Below are 20,301 nucleotides of genomic sequence, written 5' to 3' on the forward strand. Positions count from 1 at the left end.
GGCCAAGGCCAGGGACCAGCTTGGCGTGGACCCGCCGAGGGTTGCTAAGGAGTCGGGCTCGGCTGAGAACTCAGGCTGCCCTGTTGCTGTGGTCGCGCAGAAAGGAGATGGGAAATCGCCGTGGGGGCACGGCTGCTGCCTGAGACTCATTAGGTTTCTTCTTTCTCATTTTCAGAAATGCAGTTAGGGAGGCCGGGGCGGGCCGGGCTCCCGAGCGGGAGTCTGGGTCTGGGGATGCTTGTGGGCTGGGGGTCAGTGCGCGTCTGCATGCCTGCCTGTGCACGGGGGCCAGCAAGCGTGTGCGGGGTGGTATGTGTGCCTGCGTGCACATGCATGTGCCAGTGAACGCTCTTGCCTCCTGGCTTCTGGGACAGTTGCCTGTCAGGTGCCCTGAATTCGCTTCCTGCCTTCCACTCACATAAACTTGTTGGCAAGCCCCCAGAAATGGCAGTCCTCCTGTGGCAACACCCCAGCCCTCATGCCCACATCCCCTCCACACCCCTCCCCTCCCAGCAGCCTCTGCTTTCAGACTCCCAGCTGGAGGGCCCCCGCATCCTCAGCAGGGGGCGGGGCAGTCTCGGGGGGAGCAGCAAGGGGGCCCCTGGTATCATGGGGGACCAGGAAACGGAGCGTCTTGGAAAGTTCCAGGAATCAGAGGCTGTTGTGGAGGCCCCACTGTGAGATGGTAGAGGAGCAGGGGAGTGATCGGGATGGAGACCCTGGCTGTGCTGGAGAGCTGGCCTCTCATCCCTGGGCGGCCGGGGCCTCACACATCACGGGGTTGTGGGGGTGGGCACTCTCCCCATCTGAAGGCCACAGAGGTGGGACAGTGGTGGTGGGGAAAGCATCTGAAGGCTGTGCTCCACTCTGCTCTGGCTTGTGACTGCCCCATGGCCAGACATGCTCCCGCCTCCCCGCCGCCTACGAGAAATCATAGATGCCTATTTTCATGGGAAGTCTTTTGATTTTTAAAAATCTTAGCAAATTAAAATTAAAACATAAAACTCTGTCGACTACCAGTGAGCAGCCCCATATGCATTGCACCGTAGGGCTCTTGAGTTGATAAGCCACAGCTAAAGATGGCTACTTGAGGCAAAGAGCGGGATTTGTAGGAAGGGTGCTCGAGTCCAAACTCCAGGAGGCCAGGGGGCTCGGAGGAGCACCCTGTGGGAAGTGAGCACTCAGGGTCTGGTGGGGGTCCGTGGGGCCCCACCAGCTCCGTTCTGCTGGGGACTACCATCCCGGAGCTTTGGCTTCTTCATCTGAAAGTGGAAATAGGATGTCAATGATGATCAAGGGAAACAGTTTACCTCAGAGCTTTGCTAACTCACCAGCGGAGTAGCCCTGGTGCCACACTGACCCCTGTGTCGACATCTGTCCGCTCGAGCAGGAAGAGAAAACCTTGGCGCCCAGCCCGGCCAGTTATCTCTGACCAGGGCAGATGGGGATAGTTGTGGGGCTTGGACATGTGTGCTCCTTCTCCTGAGAAGGGGGCTGGGAAGCCCCTGCCCACTGTCTTGGTGAGGGCTCCCAGTTCCCAGAATGTTTTGAGATGAACATGATCTTTCTTTGTTCTCTTATTTAAATCGTCTGCTTAGAACAAAATGCAACCTCCTGCCTGAGACCTGCAAGGCTCTGCCTCATCTCTCATCCCCTCACGTTCCCTTTCTCACTTCCTCCCTTCCTTCTCTTCCTTCTTTTACCACCCTGGGCTTTGCTGCTTTTCTTTCCCTGGAGCACAGAAAGCTCCTTCCTGCCTCAGGGCCTTTGCATGTGCTGGTCTCCCTACTTCAGACACTCATTGCTTAGACTGCCCATTCCCTGTAACTCCAAAACTTTCCCCTACCTTCCCCTTCCTTGTCCCATGCGTTTTATATCATGTGCCTTCTTTTATTTTTTCATAGTGTCGACCTTTGGAACTTATTTTGTTGATGCATTCTGCAAATATTTACTGAGCACCTACTACGTGCCAGGCTGTGTTTTGTCAATCGCAGGATTTCCTTGCAAGCCTTTGGCAGGGTTGTTTATTAGGCCAAAAGCAACCCTGGCATCCCAGCCACCCATGTGTTGCTGCCGTAGAGCCAGGATTTTGTTCTCAAGTCAGCAATACCGTGAAAAAAGCATGTGGTCAGAATATGCTGGGAAGTTTCCCGTGAGTACGATTTGGTGTCTAGAGCCCAATACCATACTATGTGTTCAGCCGGGTACAGGGAGGGATAGAAAGCAATACCAGCTAAGGTATGGAGGGCCCGCGCTGCTATGGATCATTTTAAGAAACTGAGGCATGGGGAGGTTATGTTAAGTTTCCTGAGGTCACAAGCCTGGAAAGGGGCTGACAGAGTCCAAGCCCCCAGTCTCAGGGCTACCTCGAGTAGTTGAAATCATCGATGCTGGTGAGCCATGATGCCCAGGCAGCAATAGCGATAGGGTGGTGAAGGGAGCTCTCTGATTAGGAGGTCTGCCTCATTATTCCAAAGGAACTTTTCAGCCTCATTGTCGATCCTGCATTGACAACGAGGAGGTGCCAGGCTCCAAGCTCTGCACGACCCTGGCAGGGGGGTGAGGTGTGTGATCCCAGCCCTACAGTTGAGGAGACAGGGATGCCCCCAGGGCCCCGGTGGGAGTGGAGATGCCAGATGTGAGCCAAGGAGGACCAGAGCAGGGGCGGGGATGGGGTGGAGATGGGGCTGTGAGTAGCTGGGGATCTGAGACACCCTGATGGAGATGCTAGGGGTTATCGCATTAACAGTGGAGAATGGACCTGGCTGGGGTGGTTGGTGTGCCCACTCTTAAACCTGCAGGAAAGAATAGGACTACCCTGGAGGGAAGGGGCTGGAGACATAGCTGAGGAGGGACCGTGTATGTGGAGGCGGGGTGGCATCCATCAGGACCTTCCTACTAGGGATGGGGCCTTGGGTGGGAGTGAGGCCTCCTTGGACCTTCTGGAGGAGCAGAGGGGCCCCAGGGAGTCTGCAGTGGCTTCAGTGATGGCCAAAAGCATGCATCCCTGCATCCAGAATTTCCTCCCACGGAGGTCTCGGACTTAGGATCCCATGGTTAGCCCCACTGCCAGCTCCAGCCGGAAGCTTTGGCCCTTTTCATGCCCATACTTTAGATGCTGGGATCAGGGCAGGGTAGGGCAAACAGGATAGAAGAAATTTGACACAAGGGGGGTGTGACCTGTAAGCCTTGGAGGCCAGGGGACCCTGGGGTCCAACAATTGGCCAGGGTCACTGGCTGACATTCCCTGGATTGTAAGGGAGGAAATGCCCAGTTAGGCTCACAAAGCATTGGAACAGAAAACCCCATGATAGGATCATGCCTTTCACAAGTTATGGGCAGGATTTATACGTAAAGACATTAATTCTCTATGCTCTACAGATGGTGTCGTCTGGGAATGGGACATAAAGTCTCATGAGGAATGTCTTCTTTCACCAGGCTGGGGTGAGCGTGGGACTGTGCTGTGCTCTCATTTGGAAATAAAGGCAAGCAAGGTGCTGGGCGGGGGGGGCATCGGGGCTGACCTCTAACAGGCATTCTGCCCCAGATGGCTGGTTCAGGCTTGTCCTAGGAATAGCCTCTGCCCCTTGTCAGCAGCTGGTTCAGCAATGGGCATGTAAGCCAGCCTTGGCCCACAGACCAGAAGAGAGTTCTGGGAGAGAGCAGGACACCTGCATGTGGTTTGGCCACCCTTCTATGTGGTCAGGAGCAAAGATGATACCCAGGTGGCAGGTGGCGTCTGGAGCCACCATACCCGCAGCCCTCCTGATACATGAGATCATACATTTCCTCCAGGGCATCTTAAGGGACACAGAGGCCTTTCTCAGACGGGAGAGCTGGACCAAATGGTCTACACCTGGATCTAAGTGGGCTGAGGACATCACACCTGCCCCACCCAGACACTGCCTTGGAAATTCTCGCTGGCTCTCTGCTGGGTGGAGCATACATGCGAGTAGGCAGTCACAAGGAGGCACTGAGCTTTTATCCGCCCCCCCCCCCCCCCCCCGGGTCATTACTGCTTAGATTGAGTCTGAGCCTCCAGCTGTGTCTCCATTTAGAAGTGTTGATTGAGCCTGGATCCCCAAGCCTTCACATTGTAAGCACTTTGTCTTTCCCTTCCAGGCAGAACAGATCCCAGCGGTGGTGGAACACCTCTGGGTGGGATGTGACAATGAAAAACACTGCTGTCCTTGTTTCCTCTTTTGCCTGACACAGCTCCCTGTCAGGGCATGCGCACGCGCGCATGTGTGTGTGCATGCTCAAGAAACAAGAAGCACACTCCCCAAAGGCCACCCAGGCTCCCCACGTTCTGTTCCATCAGCATTCCCCTGACAGATTGCTTACCCAGGCCACTCCTGGCCAGAACTGCTGGTGCATCAGACAGGGCCCCTGCATCCGCCGGTTGCCAACAGCAGAGGGGGACAGAGCGGCTGTCTTCAGAGGCCCCTGACAAGGTCACGAAGACCTCATGGCTTGTTATATGCTGCATACGGGTCCCTGGAGACTGGAAGAGTCTAGGTCCCTCCCCCCACCCCCTGGGAGCTTGCTCGTTGGGAGGAAGGACAGTGAAACCTCTATCTCCTCATTACCTCCATCTGCTTGTTGCCCGCAGAGCAGGGAGGGCCTGCCAAGGATGGTGACCTCGTCAAAGGGCAGAAGAATTTTTTGGTTTCTCTGTGGCCACCAGGGGACAGGAACGGCTCTGATGAAGTCTGTATGGCCTGGAATCTCGAGGGTAGAGCCCAGACCCCGCCCCCAAGTCTTCAGAACAAGGCAGGGCACCCCCTCTCGTCCAGATCCGGGCCAGGCAGAGAGGAAGACTTTCTCCTTTCTTAACGTCCCTGCCCCGAGACACGGGCAGGGATTTGTGACACCTGAGGTGACCAGGAAAGGTCCTCCTCTCTTTCTGTACCTCACATCCTTGGGAAGATTTTAAGGGGGTTGGAGGGCCTGACATCACCCTGAATTGTCTTTATCCTTCTCCCACAACATGGGGCGGCTCTAGATCACGGTTGCAACTCCAGCCCTTCAGGGACCAGGCTGGTAACAATCGTGAGCCATGAAGACGTGTAGGACTGTGGGAGTGGTGGGGACAGTGTCAAGCATACCAGATCTAAGATATTCAAGTCCAACTAAAAGCAGACCCATGTGACACATGCTAATCAAGTGTTGCAGTTGAGTTGACCCTGTGGTCCTTAGTTTGTGCCTTTGCGATCTGGACCGAATACTTGAGCAAAGAACCAGGAGGGATTTCTTTGTCCCACTTCTCACCTGAAGGAGGAGAGAGAGCCAGAGGGAGAGGCAAGCATCAGGGGTAGGTCAGTGTTTTCCAGAAGAGGAAGAGGAGAGATCTGAAACCATGGAAATTTGAAGATGTAGGGGGCGACCCCCACTTTTTTCTCTCTTTTTGAGCTGAGGAGAGGTGATCAGGGAGCTGGGACAAGTCAACAAGGGCCCCCTACATGAATTGCAATGCACATGTGCCTGATTCTCCCTGCTTAGCCTTGTGGGATCTCATGGTGGGGATTCAAGGATGGGCGAGTCAAGGGTCATGATCTGCTTCCCACTCATGCCGGGGCGGGGGCAGGGGAGCGCCTGGAGGCCAGGGATGATGTGGGAAGCAAGCTGCCAGGGCTTATTCAGGAGTGTCAAGGAGACAAACCCTCTTTTCAAAAAGTATCCTAGAGCTGGAATGTCAGAGTGTGCAAGATAATTTAGTTACGTGGCCCCATCTGAAAATTCGCAGAGAGAGCCGTCCCTTCCCAGTTCTGCTCTCCTCCTTTTGCTTGCATCAAAGGAAGGGTCTCTGCTTCTGTTAGTCTGCCTCACACTTTCCCAACACTTGTGAATCAGCCTCGGCCTCAGCGCCTTTTTGCAGGCAGTAGTATCTAGACTATGACAACATTTTTGTTGTTGTTGTTTTCATTTTATTTATTTTTGGCAGTTATCTTTGCATTATGGTGAGATGTTGACCTTCCCATTTACGGTGGTGATTTAAAGTATCCTTTAAAAACATAAGGCCGCGATTAAGTACTGTACAAAGAACAGCTGTGGCGGTAGGAGCATCACGTAATGATCATAAAGCCAGCAGGGAAGTGAGTGAGGTAGAACATGACCCTCGAGGTAGGCAAGGCTGCTGGTTGGGTCTTATTCATCTTTTGAGGAGGATGAAAACATGGGCAACCACAGGAGGAATGAGTGATGGAGTGTCACGGGTTACAAGGCAGCACCTAGCTAGACCCAGCTCTGGGCTACCTGGCTCGTGCGCCCTTCAGGATTCAACCCATGCCACTTCTTACAGGAAGTCCTCTGGGATGCCTGGCTCTGAAGTCATCTCTCTTCCCATATGCTGATCACCATCCACTTTCTCTGGAACCCGGTATGTCATCGGAGGTCACGAAAATGGACACCTGCTTGGGGGTGGGGAGGGAAGACCTATAGAGAACTGCAGGGCATGTGCCCCATTTCATGGTGGATAAGCAGAGATGCAGGCCCCGTGTGGCCACACTTTCCAATTTCTCAAGAAAAATCCGAACTCTAAATTCTTATGTGAAATTTCACTATTTTTAGCGTTAACAAGAAGCGTTCGCTAGGCCTGGGGGCTGGATCCTGTCTCGGGCACCCCCAGGTGATACAGAGGGAACATTCCAGGTGAAGATGACCGTCAAGCTGAAAGCCCTCACACCCAGGTCCTGAAGATGACGGAACTGGGGATGCGAAATCACAGCTAGAGTGAATTGTGCAAGTCATGTGTTTCCCCATAAGACTGGGCCGTCCTGGCCGGTAGGGAGGGGCCTGAGTCATCAGACCCTGCCTGACCAAGGCCAACCCCAAAGCCGTTGGCCACACAGGCCTGAGGCAGAGCGAATGAGAAAATCCAAAAGGACAGGCGTCCACCATCCAAAGAAGTCTGAGAACACGCAGCAGAGATGTTCCCGACAGACACATGCCTAGGAGGGGGTTTCCAGGTGGGACCTGGGGAGGGAAGGTCACTGTGCCAGGGGACAGCAGCCGTGGGAGGACCGTGACTCTAGGCAGTGGAAAGGCTGTGCTGGAGAGGAGGGCTTCCATCTGTGGATGGGGTTTGACAGCAAACTTGCTCCAGGTTGGAGAGGGATGCCTTGGATGCTGAGTTGGAAAAGGTGGGTGGAGTGCAGAGAGGCTACTTTAGGCAGGCCTGGGAATGCAAAGGCCAGGAGGCTCAGGATGCAGGGCAGGTGAGGGCAGCAACTTGACTGAGCTCTGGGAGCGAGGGCCCACGTCTGGGTGGAGGAGGCTGTATTCAGAGGCTGCAATAGAGGGATGGGGAGGCGGTTGGAGGGGGCCAGGAACTTCAGGCAGAGAGCAGTTGGGGACGAAGGAACCTTGCATCTCTCTGTAAGGGTAAAAGTTGGTATTTGGGATAGTCCCTGCGGTGCATGTACCCTCCTATAAAAGCGTCTGGAGTTTCCATCTCAGGCCTCCCCAACCCGGTCCCATTCCTGCGCCCTGTCCTGCCCTGGGCGCCCAGAGAGCGCGAGGCAGCTCTTTGCGCCCCGAGGCTCACGGGTGGGACCCAGGCGCCCCACGGACTCTCTGGGAGGGGATGCTCAGGCGGGCGCCGCTCCTCCGAGGTTGTGCGCCGCCAGGGCGCGGGGCGCGCCCGATGGTGGCCAGCGGCGGGGCTCCCCCGGCCCGGCCCGCGGCGCTACTCTGCCGCCGCCTCGGGGTGTCTCTGCTTCGCTGCGAGCCGGGAACCGCGGCGGCGGCGGCGGCGGCGGCGCGAGGAGGGAAGCGGGAGGCGGCGGCGGTGGCGGCGGCCGCGCCAAGAAGCGCCGGGTCACCGCAGGCTGAGGCGCCCGCCGTCCCCGCCCTCTCCCTCGCTCGCCTTCTCCTCCCTCCCGCCTCCCTCGCTCGCTCGCTCCTTCCCTCTCCCCGCCTCCCCTCCGCGCTCCCCCGCCCTCCCCTCCGCGCCTCGCCTCCTCCGCCCCGCGCCCTGCGGTGCTGCAGCTGCGGGCGGCTCCAGCTGCCCCCAGATGTGGGCTGGGCGGCGCGCGGGGAACTTTCGCGCCGGCAGCGAGTGCGGGGCCCGGGCTGCGGTCCTGCTGCCATGGATCCGCCGGCGGGAGCCGCTCGCCGCCTGCTCTGCCCCGCGCTGCTGCTGCCGCCGCTGCTGCTGCTGCTGCTGCCGCCGCTCCTGCTGCCGCCGCCGCCCGCGGACGCCCGGCTCGCCGCCGCCGCCGACCCCCCAGGTAGGTGGGGCCGGGCCCCCACGCCCCGCGACCCCCGTCGGCCGGGCCCCGCCGCGCGTGCTCCGCGGCCCCCTCCCCAGGCGTCGTCCAGCCCGACTTGGGCAAACTCCGCGCGCCCCGCCCGGGGCCAAGTTGGCCAACTTCGGGGCCGGGTTGGTCGCGCAGGGGGCGCCCCGCGGCGCACCGGAGCGCCTCCGGCCGGGGGCAGCCTCGGAGCGTTCACGGCTCCCGGGACGCGGAGCAAGGAGATGGAGGGCCGGGAAAGCCCCGCGGCAGAGAGTGCAGCGCTAGCCCCAGCGGGTCCTGGGGAGCCAGGGCGAGGCGGCGCCGGGGCTCGCGTCCGGGGACGCTCGGGAGGAGCCGGGTGCTGAGCGCGCCGCCGTGGGCCCTGAGGACTGATGGGGCGCCCCGGAGGGAATCCCTGAGGATCCGAGGGACCCTGCTGCACCCCTCCTTGCCCTCGGGCGCGCGGGGAGGGGGCCCGGCATCGGTCCAACCGAGAGCTGGACACGGAGGACAGGCCGCGCGTGCCCGGGGGAGCCGAGTCCTCGCCGCTCGGGAGGGGAGCCGTGAGGGCGCCCGGGCGGCGAGGGGCCGCGGAGGGGTAGAGGCGAGGCGCACGGGTAAGGGGCCAACCGGCAATGGTTTCAGAGCAGCCCCACGCCCTGCCGAGGACGGTAGGTTCAAGGGGCGGGGGGGGGGGGAGCTCTGATGGGGCCGTCCCCATGGGAACTGTGAGGAGCTCGCGGAGCCCCAACCCGGAACGGGGCAGGGGGCAGAGCGCTTGGCTGGCAGGGTCCCAGAGGGGGACTGCTTGGGGGCGGGGGGCCTCCGGAGTGGTGGCCCCGTTTAACTCCCCTTCCCAGTCGGAACAAGGCCGGGGAGGTGCAGGCTAGTTTCTGGGGGTTGCCTGGCAGAATGCCCTTCCCTTCCCAGTGGTGGTGGTAGGTGGGGGGGCCTGGGGGGCTGCGGGGCTTGGCGGCGGGGCTCTGGGGCTCCGAGGTCTTGGCGGGTCTAACGTCTCTTCCCGTTGCAGGCGCGCCCCTGGGGCACGGAGCGGAGCGCATCCTGGCGGTGCCGGTGCGCACTGACGCCCAGGGCCGCTTGGTGTCCCACGTGGTGTCAGCGGCGTCGGCCCAGGCGGGGGTTCGGGCCCGCAGGGCCGCCCCTGTCCAGACCCCAGGCTTACCTGGAGACAACGAGGAGGACCCCGGCGGCCGCCTCTTCTACAATGTCACGGTCTTCGGCCGAGACCTGCACCTGCGGCTGCGACCCAATGCCCGCCTCGTGGCGCCCGGCGCCACGGTGGAATGGCAAGGCGAGTCGGGCGCCACCCGCGTGGAGCCCCTGCTTGGGACCTGCCTCTATGTCGGAGACGTGGCGGGCCTGGCTGAAGCCTCCTCCGTGGCGCTCAGCAACTGCGACGGGCTGGTGAGTACTCACTTCTCTCGCTCCTTTCTGTCCACTGCCCTTGCCTGGGATTTGGACGCTGGTTACCCGTGACTCCAAGGCCTGCACTGAGGATCTCCTCTGCACCCCTGTGTGTAGGGAGCACCGGGCACCGAAGGAAGGGGTTGGCACGAAGGCAAGTTACTTTGATTGGTCCGAGAGAGGTGATTTATGCAGTGGGTCAGAGTCTCCTGAGTGTGGTCTCCCTTACACCCGCCGGGCACAGGTCTTCCTATTGTAACCAGCTGTGTGTCCATCTCCACGAGTGTGTGCATGTGTACACGTATTTTGGAATGTTGGCGTGTGCTCGTATCTGGCTACCCGGGCGAATATGTGAATGCCGTTGTGTGTCTCGTGCATGTATGTATCTGTGGGTCTCTGCTCCCTTGGGTGTCGGGGCATCTGTTGAATGTGTGTCCATGTGCATCTTAGCGTGTGTGCATGTGTGCGAGGGCGCACGTGTGCTGGCAGTCCGTCTTCTTGTTTCTGTGTGTGCAGGTGGTGCCGGCCCAGGGAGTAGGCAGGCAGTGGTGCTGAAATGCCCAGTTATCCCTCTGCCCCCTGGCTGACCGGGAACCACTGATTTGTATGCTGTGGTTTCCTGTTGAACTCCAGCTGGTAATTTGAAAAGTCAGTTTTCTCTCTCTATTTTGAGCCAAGGGGAGCATTTGGAAATGCAGGCTCTGGTGCCCACGGGCAGCCTCTGAAGAACAAGGAGAGAGGCTGAGTTCCCTCCTGGGATTGCTTGGGCCACCCAGCGTGACTGGAGTCCTGGGACGTTTTCCTGTTTCCGGGGCCCACGGGGCCCACGGTTTGGCATGAGGGGGCCTCAGAGGAAGCCTGGATCGATGCGTGGGGAGGCGGCTGACATTGGCGGTGCTCTGTCCAGCCGCCCCGGGGCCTGGCACATGGCAGAAACCACTGCAGTTTTCTATTTTGGATTGGGGGTGCGGTGGTCAGGCTGGCCGTGGTTGGCCAGACATCGGAAGCCGCCCACTGTGGGTTCTGCTCTAATTGTGGCTCAGGGCACTGCTATGCCGAGTGAGCGGCCGCTCTCCCAGCCCTGCTGGCCCTCCAAGCCCCCCGTCCTCAGGCTCGTCCTGCTGCTGCCTGCAGAGCCTGCAATTACACCAGAGCCCTACAACCGCTGGTGTTCTTTTTATGGAGACACAGGAAATGTCACTTGTTGCTTCGGAAAATCACTGCCTTTGGCTGGATTTAGTTAGAACCCAGGCGTGTTGCAAACGACTATAAATGTCCTTGGAGGAGTTGGGTTATCATGGTGCAGCCCTTTATATGTGCGTTGTCTCTGAGGCCGTCCAGGGCCTCATAAGTGTGTCTCATTTGATGCTGCAGGTGAATTTCCTAAATAAAAGGAAATCAGTGCTGGGGACTCCAGGGGTTCGGGGAGCTGACTCGGATGCAGTCTGTAGGTGGGCCAGCTCCTGTGGACTGAGAAATTTCTGATGGAGAGCATTTCAGGGAGGCTTTGTCTCTGTCATTTGGTGATTCGTTTGTTTAGCCAGAACCTCCTAGTGCCCTCTCTCCCCTGTGCTGGTCAGAGGTGTGGCTGGCCCCGTGCCCACCTGGGGCTCGGGGCCACTGATGGGCTGTGGGGCGACTCTGGCCAGGGCTTTGACCGCGGGCTCCTGGGGGCTATTTGGAGAATGAGTTGGCAGCCGGCAAAGGCGCAGGTTGGCAATCTTAGCAGAGGGAAGAACATGTGCTCAGGTACCAGGTATGCGTTAGCCTGGTCAGGACAGGCATGGTGAGATGTCACAAGGACCGGCCACAGTCCTGCCCAGGGGCAAGGCAGCTGGAAAGAAGACGGGAATTGGAAGATAGGCTGGGGCTTGCCTGAGGGGCCTTGAATGCTGTCGATGAAAAATGGCCTGGAGATAATGGGGCATCGATATTAGATCTTTACTCTTCCCTCCTTCCTTCCATCTATCTTTCTTTCTCTTTCTTTCTTTCTTTCTTTCTTTCTTTCTTTCTTTCTTTCTTTCTTTCTTTCTTTCTTTCTTTCTTTCTTTCTTTCTTCCTTCCTTCCTTCCTTCCTTCCTTCCTTCCTTTCCTTCCTTTCCTTCCTTTCCTTCCTTTCCTTCCTTTCCTTCCTTCCTTCCTTCCTTCCTTCCTTTTCCTCCTTCCTTCCTTTTGTTTTGGTGTGTCTCTTCCCATTTTATACTAATTAATTCCTTAAACTTTTGAATTTCTCTGTGTATCACCGATAGGCCTGGGGCTCTATACGTAATGCAAAGTCTTGGTCCCTACAGCTATCCTGCAGGGGAAGGATCCTCATCCCTGGTTTGCAGATGCCTGGATGAGGGTCTAGGAGGTTGAATGACTTGCCCAAGACCACATAGCCCATGCTGGCAGGAATCTAGCCTGGTTCTCTCCAGCCTCTTGTGCCACAGGGCTCCCAAGTCGGGGCAGGTAGAAGGTACTGAGCGGGGCAATACCTGTGCACTCCTCCCAATAGGCCTTATGTGGATAAATGCATCTCATTCTCCTAACAACCCAGGCCCTTAACCACCATGCCACACAGGCCCCCTGCCTCTGCAGTGTTCGCTCTTCCTTCATAGATAGCAAAATACACCGAAGCAGGTATGTCAGGCTGTAGTGTGTGCGCAAATCCCCAGGGGTCTTGTTAAAATGCAAGTTCTGGTTCAGCACATCTGGGGTGGGGCCTAAAGTTCTTTCTTTCTTCCTTCCTTCCTTCCTTCCTTCCTTCCTTCCTTTCTTTCTTTCTTTCTTTCTTTCTTTCTTTCTTTCTTTCTTTCTTTCGAGAGAGCATGAGTGGGGGCAGGGAGGGGCAGAGGGAGAAAGAGAGAGACTCTTAAGCAGGCTCCACACCCAGTGCGGAGCCCAACTTGGGGCTTGATCTCAAGACCCTAAGATCATGACCTGAGCCAAAATCAAGAGTTGGATGCTTAACCGACAGAGCCACCCAGTTGCCCCAAGTTCTGCAATAAGGTCCCAGGCCAATGCTCCTGGACCTCAGGCTGCCTTTTGAGAAGCAAGGCTCAACGGCCCCATTTCTGCAAGAGTTCTACACATTTCACCACAAGTTGCTCCTCGCAAATGGGGTGTCAGTGGACAACCAGTGTGGGAGACTCTGCACCCTGCATTCAGCTTGGGAGATTCAGGGGGCCCATTGGGATCTCAGAAGTTCCATAATAAAGACATGTCTGGTAATCTGAGTAATCCATCATTTCCCACACAGATGGGACCGTGGAACCCTTTCTTGGCAGAACATGTCTTCCTGGAAGATGTGTAGAGAAACCCATGGAGCAGGGTCCCAAGCTGCTCATGCGTGCACACGCTCTCTCTCTCTCTCAAAATAAATAAACAAATTCTTAAAAAAAGAGAAAGGAAGGTAGTAGTAGCTTTGTTTTCCGTGGACAGCAGTTTCCTAATCGAGGGGAAACTTATTTCATTATATCTGTCGGGATCCTTTCAGTTACAAGTGATGGGCTGCTTAAATTACTTTAAACAAAAAACTGGGAGGTTATTAGCTCCTGTAATGGTAAGTCTTCAGGTATGGCTGAATCCAGGTGCTCCCGCTAGGTCCTCAGGACACTTGCCATCTCCTGCCTCAGTCTTCCTATGTGTTGGCTTTGTTCTCAGGTGCAGTCCTTCTGTGGTGAGTCTGGGAGGCCCAGGAGTGGCTGGCTGACATCTTTTTCTGAATAATTCCAGCTGAGACCTGGCTATCACTCTGGCCAGCCTGGGGCTGGTGCTTCTGTGAGGAGCAGAACATGGGATTTGCAGAGCCCCAGAAACGGAGAGTGGAAGAGGTGCTGTTCCCTCAGTTAATATGACATGGGGATTCTGAGCCTGCCAAGATGTAGATTCTTCTGGAGTCAGGTAGAACTGCAGACTCAAGAATTGCCACATGAAGACATGCTTCATAAGACATGCTGTGCACTTTATTCTCAGAGAGGTTGGTAAATGCAGAGTTTCCAGAATTTTTTTTTTACAGCCATTAGACAGAAGTTATTCATAATATTCACAAGGAAAGGTTAAGGTTTGTCTTTTCATGATGCCTGAGAAAATTAGGCTTAACGAAAGATTCTTGCATGTCACACTGCAGTTTCCTAGTACCTTTCAGGCCACGTGATAGGTGTGCTAATTTCATATTATTTAAATATGCTCATTAAAAACCCAGTGAGGGGGCGCCTGGGTGGCTCAGGTGGTTAAGCGTCTGCCTTTGGCTCAGGTCATGATCTCATGGGTCCTGGAATTGAGCCACGCATCGGGCTCCCTGCTCAGTGGGGAGTCTGCCCCCACTCATGCTCTCTCTCTCTCTCTCTCTCTCTCTCGCTGTCAAATAAATAAATAAAAGGTTATTTTTTATAACCCAACGAGAGCCTGTTGTAAGAACAGTATAATAGTAATGATAGTAAGTCATAGTTGGCTCTCCTTACTATGTGCCAGGCTCCCTGCTGAGTGCCTTATGCCTGCATTGCCTTGTTCAATCCTCACAACATCCTATGGCCTATGCCTGATATTATCCCCATTCTACAGATGAATGAACTGAGGCTCCTAATGCTGAGAGCTTGCTTCAAGCTTTGCAGTCGGTATTTGAATGCATGTCTGCCTGATTCCAAGATCATGCTCACTACATCTTATTGTTTTTTGCTTTTGTTTTTTGCATGCCAACAAAAAGAATAAAAATGAAGAAATGCATTTCTTTAAAGTATTTCTTACCTTCCCTGTTTTGACTTCTGGAGAACTTCTGAGTCAGGGGTGTTGTCTGTTGTTTATGGGACCTGGGAGCAGACCTGCTGGCTGAGTGGCTTGCTGACACCCTGCTGACCTGCTCCAGCCTGCAGCTCCTGGCAGGTTGCCTGAGTCTTCACAGCTGGGTGATGGCAGTGGGGCTGAAGCACCCAGCTTCCCCTCTGCCTCCCACCTCAGGGCAGCTCTGGGGACCTCTCTGGCCTTATAGGGCCCGATAGGGCCAGTGGGTGGAAGTCTTCATGGGCTGGGCAGTGGGAAGTGTCTGGCCTCTGAGCTCTGGTCCCATCCTGAGCTCTGATGGGGAGGGCAGTGTCCACCCTTCCCTGGGGGCTCAATGTGAGCCCCCATGATTCTCTGAGGCAGAGCCCCCATCGTGTGGCTGAGGTTCAGAGAGGCCCAAGGGCTTCTGCCCTGTGGGTTGGGGCTCCTCTGAGAGGCACCTACACTATCCAGTCTTTTTTTTTTTTAATATTTTATTTATTTATTTATTTTAGAGAGAGAGCTTGAGCGGGGTTGGGGAGGGGCAGAGGGAGAGGGAGAGAGAGAGAATCCCAAGCAGACTCCACGCTGAGTGCAGAGCCTACACGGGGCTTGATCCCAGGATGCTGAGATCACGACCTGAGCCGAAATTAAGAGTTGGATGCTTAATTTAATTCAATTAAATTAACAGTCGGACCCAGGCACCCCGTCCGGTCTTTATAGACATTAAGAATCACTAAGGTCTACAGAGAGAAGTCATTTGCTGGCCTAAGGGACCGAGAGGAGTTTCATTTCTCCTCACAAGACTCCTGCTTTCGAGGCCACACATTGAGCTCCAGCTGGCTCGGGTGCTAGAGTCGGGCAGGCAGGTGCGGCAGGCAGGTGCGGCAGGCAGGTGCGGCAGGCAGGTGCGGCAGGCTCGGGCTGTGGGGCTGGGGGTGAGGGTGCCTAGGACTTGTAGCCATCTCTTGTAGGGTCTTCCTTCCTCCCACCCTGCCTTGGCACTGCCTGGACGGCAGAGAGAGGATCTCAGGAACACCAAAGAGGGGCTGTGGGACATTCCAAGTTCCCTGGGTCTTGGAGCTCCTCAGGTCAGAAGAGCAGAGGTACCTGCTTGGCCCCTGCTGTTGGTAATCTTCACTGCTGCCCAGGGTAGTCTCAGCCTCCTCCACGGCTTATTACTTTTCTTGTTGTTTAAGACTCATTCAGTTTAAGTGACAGAAAACTGGCTTACAATGAATGAAATAAACAAGGGATGTCATGGACCCAATTATCCTTGGGGTCCTGAGGAGTTTCAGGCATAGCTGGATCCAGGAGTTCAGGGCTTGTTTCAGCACATGTTCTCTGCCTTTCAGCTCTGCCACTCTCTGTGTTTGTCTCAACATGGCCTTCCCCATGTGGGGGGGTCACTGGCAACTCCTGGCTTAACTTGCCTCCCATGGTAGCCATCAGAAATGGAGAGCACTCCTTTCTGGATGGTTCCTGCTGGCATCCTGGAGAGGGCTCTGATGGGCCCTGCTTAGATTATAGGCCCCTTTGTAAACCAATCGTTGTGATGGAGGCCTGGCCTGAGTCTCTTGCTCACCTTTGGGGTTGAAAGTGAGGGCCAAATCCCCAAACTCTGGAATGGATGGGTGTTTTATATAAAGGCAAGAGGAAGGTGAATGTGCTGGGCAGATGAACACAGTTGCCACCACACTCCACCTGGACTCCAGGTCCCCACGTCCAGGTTTCTTCCTGGGCTCCAGAACCTGCCTGTGCAGCTCCCTCCAGGGCTCCCTCCCTAGGTGACCCCATGCTTCTGAAATGGAATACAGTCTCTACTCTCCTCCAGACTCCACCCTTTCTTGGGTGAGAATCCCAGGATTACCCCTCTCCTCTCTCTCCATGATCCATACATCTAGCCAGCCACCATCCTAGATATCTCTGGACTTTATCCCCGTTCCCATCTCTCCACCATGCATGACCCCAAGCCCTGTCTTTTGCATCTGTGATCCTCAGCTGCTGCTAATTGGTCTCTCTAGCAGCTCTTTCTCCACCCAGCAGCCACACTGATTTTCATAAACCATATATTAAATCATGTCACTCTTTTGCTTAAGATCTCTCATTGATTCTTATTGCCCTTAAAAAAAAAATCCAAATCCAAAAAAAAAAAAAAACCATCCAAACCCACTGGCCTTGTGTTCAAGGCCACCTATGACCCCGCCCAGTGGCCTCCAGTTTCGTCTGTCGCTGTGTCCCCCTCATGCCTGTGCCCCATCACACTGAGCTTTTAGTTCCCCCAACACAGGATACCCCCAGCTCAGAGTCTTTGCATAGGCTGTGCCCTTGCCTGGACCACTCTTATCCCTTCATCTTTACCTGACTCACTCTGTAGTTCTCAGCTAAATGGCATTTCATCCAGGAAGCCATCCTAGGCATTCTCATGCCAGGTTGCACCCTGTGCTTCTTGGTAACTTGTACCATGGGTAATGTGTACCCACCTATGTCTGCAGGGCCCAGGTCTGGCTGAGCAGAGCTCAGCTGGGAGCTGTGAAATGAGAGTTTCTGGGAAGTGGGGGCCAGAAGCCTATACAGGACAAAGTTGAAGACTTGCCCCCAAGAGCCTGTGTCCCCCAGTGCCCAGGGCTGGCCCATCTCTTCTCATCTGCTCTCTTGCCAATCCCAGAATGCCCACACTCACTGGGGAAGGCTCCCTTGGAGAATGGCTGAAAGTTTTGCCTCCTTACCCATAGGAAGGTACTTGTGCACAACATGGGTTTTATAGTTTTCCTGCCCCTACTTTGGGGTTCATGAAACTTGAGTTTAAAACCCTTGGTCTAAATCAAACCAAGTAGGGAAGACCGCCCCCCCTGCCCTGGTCCTGTATGGGGAAGTGTTGGGTGGGGGTGAGGAGACATTGGGCTGGGCTCTGGCAAGTCATCTTGCAACCTTGGGCAAATCCTCCCACCATTGGCCTCATTTTGTCAAAGTGGAAACTGGGGGCTGGAGTTAACCGTTTCTGGGACCCTTCCAGGGCAACTCCAGGTGCCTTAGGGGCCAGATGGGGAGCAGACACAAGTGAGGGGACAGGGTTGGAGGAGGGAGAGGTGGGGACCCCGGCGAGCCCAAGCCCCACCTCCCTTGAGAGATTGTTGTCCCCCGGGAGTGTGGGCTCCTTGCTGCTGAACCCCCCATCGTTTCTTCAGAGAAACTGTGTTTCTCAGTGTGTTGATATCATTTGGGCAAACAAAGTCCAGTGTGAATTCCCCGTGTGGGCCCTGAGGTCCCCTGACGGGGCCTCCAGAGGCAGGTGTGGAAGTGTTGGGAGGCGGGCTGGCAGCAGGATCATTAGATGCGGCCAGGGCTCCCTGCCGGCAGGGGCTGGGAAACTTGCTAAAACCCAGCATGACTTTATCACCGCCACCCCATGCCCCCTTCCAGGACGTCCACAACCTTCTGGCTGGCCTCCCTACCACTTCTCACTGGAAGTGATTTGGTGGAGGGAAGGAGCTTTCTAGGGGCTCTTCCCTGCCTGGGCGGGGTAGGGACATGCACTGACCTGTGGCTGCCATGATGGAGGCTGACTTGTCAGAGGTTTGTGCTCAAGGGGGCAGAGTAGCAGCCTGTGACCCTGCCCCACCACACCATTTCCCTTGTGGTGGGCCCTCAGAATGGTGTGGGTGCATCAGTGGTCTGAAACCCAGATTCATCTGTCTTCCACCTAGAGTCCTTAAAATCACAGACAGCCAGTAGGTGGTTGCCAGGGGCTGGTGGGGGGGCGGGAAGAGGGGAATGGGGCGTTATTGTTAATGGTTACAGTTTCAGTTTTACAAGAAAACAAGAGTTCTGGTGATGGTTGCACAACGTTAGGAATGCATTTAATAGCACTGAACAACACTAAAAGTGATTAAGATGGTAATTTTTTCATTAGGTGGATTTTACCACATAAAAAAGGCATCTGAGGACTCATGGGATTCGGTAGGTAGTTCAGGGGTGGAGTGGTGCCCCTTGAACCCCACTCGTCCAGTTTTCCTCCCCTGTGGGACTCTGTTCCCTGGGGGACCACTGGTTGCGGCTGTCCCCACACCCCTCACACCCCTGGTGGGAAACAGAAGCTAGTTTTTGAAGGTTCCTGCCACGGTCTTGAGCTTCACTCTGATTGGCTGGGATTAGGTCACGGGACTTTTCCATAGCCAATCACTGTGGCCCAGGAATGCCGTGCGCTGATTGGCTCTGGCCTGAGTCCCATGCTCCAGGGGTGGCCTAGAATAATGGAGGGAGAGCTTGGGGAGCCTGGACCACCCTGGAAGGCGGAGTCGCGGCTCACCGCCTGCCGCCCTCCTCTGCCGACTGAGGGCCCTGTTGCCCTCGCTGCCCCTCAAGAAAAGGAGGTCAGAGAATCAGTGTGTACACCTGCTCCCTCTGCTGCCGCATGACCCAGTCCCTGCAGTGGTCCTGTGAACTAGCCATTGTGGTGCTCCTTCCGCAGATGAGGAAACTGAGGCTCGGTGAGTTACTGGGATCTGTGGGCTCTCCCGGGGTGGGGTCGCCTCCTTGCACGGAATCCTCTAGGGAAGGGCAGAGTGGAGCCCAGCTCGGCCCCCCATGAAGGGCCAGCGCAGTCAGTCACTGATCTCTGAGCCTGAGCCCAGGGAGGCCAGCTCTTCCCAAGTCGTGCCTTGTCACCTTGCCACCACCTACCCTGACTCCACTGCGCGGTCGTGTGCGTTTCCGGCACTGGTTGTGGAGTGTAATGGTGCCGCCCATTCCCGTGTTGGCAGGCTTCAGGCTCTTTCTGCCCCATGGCCAGCCGTGGCTGCCTGTCCCCTTGTGCCCCCAGCACTTGGTGAGTGTGGAGTGATGCCAGGGGTCAGCTAGGAGGCAGGGAAGGCCAGATCCTCACCTAGGCCTGCTGTGAGGACCATGAGTGCCACAGCCATGGGGGAGCTCATCTGCCTTGAGCCACAGGGACACCCCCCTTCCCCTCTTCCCGTGACCTGGTGTGCCCATCTAGCATCTAGGCTGGCTTTGCAGTGTGGTGGCCTGAGCTGTGGCCTGGGCCTCCCCACTCTGGTCTCTGAGACCCATAGGGACAAATGAATGTGGGGCCCTTCTTGGGACCCTGGGTCCTGTACTAGCAGGCAGACACATCCTTCATTATCCTCATTGCCCTCCCCTGCTTGGGCAGCCTGGGGGAACATATGTGCATGTTTGTGCGCCTCTGCATGGGAACGTGTGTGTATGTGGAATGGTGTGCTTGTGTGTGCATGTGAATACATATCTGTATGAGTGTGACATGAATATGTACCTGCATGTGAATGTGTGTCTGTGCTTGTGAGTTTGTGCATTGGAGTGAGCATGTGTGTGAGTGTGTGCATCAGTGTGAGTGTGCATGTGCATGTCTGTAGGGGTACATGTCTGCCTATTTGAGTGAGGAGTGTGAGTGTGTATATGTGGTCGTGTGTGTTCTTGGCAGGGGCTTCCTGCAGGGGAGGGGACTGAACGGGGGGAGAGGTACGGAGGGGAGAGGAAGACCCTAGCCCTCTAAATCTTGGCACCACCTCAGGCCCCTCCTCTCCCACTGGCAGGCGCTCTGGAATGGGAGGGCCCAGGTAGGAGCCTCTTGTTCTGCTGCTTATGTTTCATATTAAATGTCAGCTGTCCACTGGGTCTGCGGTGCTGCCATTAATATGGAGAAGTTGTTACAGAGCCTGGAGCTGACTCCTCGGGCTCATCCATGAATTTCAATTACCTTGAACGTCTACTCTAGGCCTGTGGAGTGGGGTGCACAGTTTCTGCTTGGAGGCAGAGGGAACTCTGCATCCAGAACCTAAGCCCAGGCAGTGCGGAGGGGCTAGGCAGGCCCTGCACTGCCCCACCTTGCCCTGCAGGTTTCACACGAGCACGGACTCGGTGT

The 20,301-nt window shown here is 56.1% G+C and overlaps 1 protein-coding gene across 1 annotated transcript in view; it reads left to right on the forward strand.

Moving 5' to 3' along the window:
- Window positions 1-7,962: 7,962 nt before the first annotated feature.
- The window catches only part of ADAMTS2 (ADAM metallopeptidase with thrombospondin type 1 motif 2), a 225,596-nt gene continuing 213,257 nt past the window's right edge, over window positions 7,963-20,301 (forward strand). Inside the window, exons 1-2 of the mRNA XM_028092585.2 lie at window positions 7,963-8,231; window positions 9,268-9,662. Coding sequence (XP_027948386.1) covers window positions 8,090-8,231; window positions 9,268-9,662 — 537 coding nt within the window. The 5' untranslated portion in view covers window positions 7,963-8,089. The remainder of the gene's footprint in view (window positions 8,232-9,267; window positions 9,663-20,301) is intronic.

Source organism: Eumetopias jubatus, unplaced genomic scaffold (assembly GCF_037043125.1).
Source record: "Eumetopias jubatus isolate StellerSeaLion01/CBP00866 unplaced genomic scaffold, mEumJub1_p1.0 scaffold_5, whole genome shotgun sequence".
Classification (NCBI taxonomy): Eukaryota; Metazoa; Chordata; class Mammalia; order Carnivora; family Otariidae; genus Eumetopias; species Eumetopias jubatus.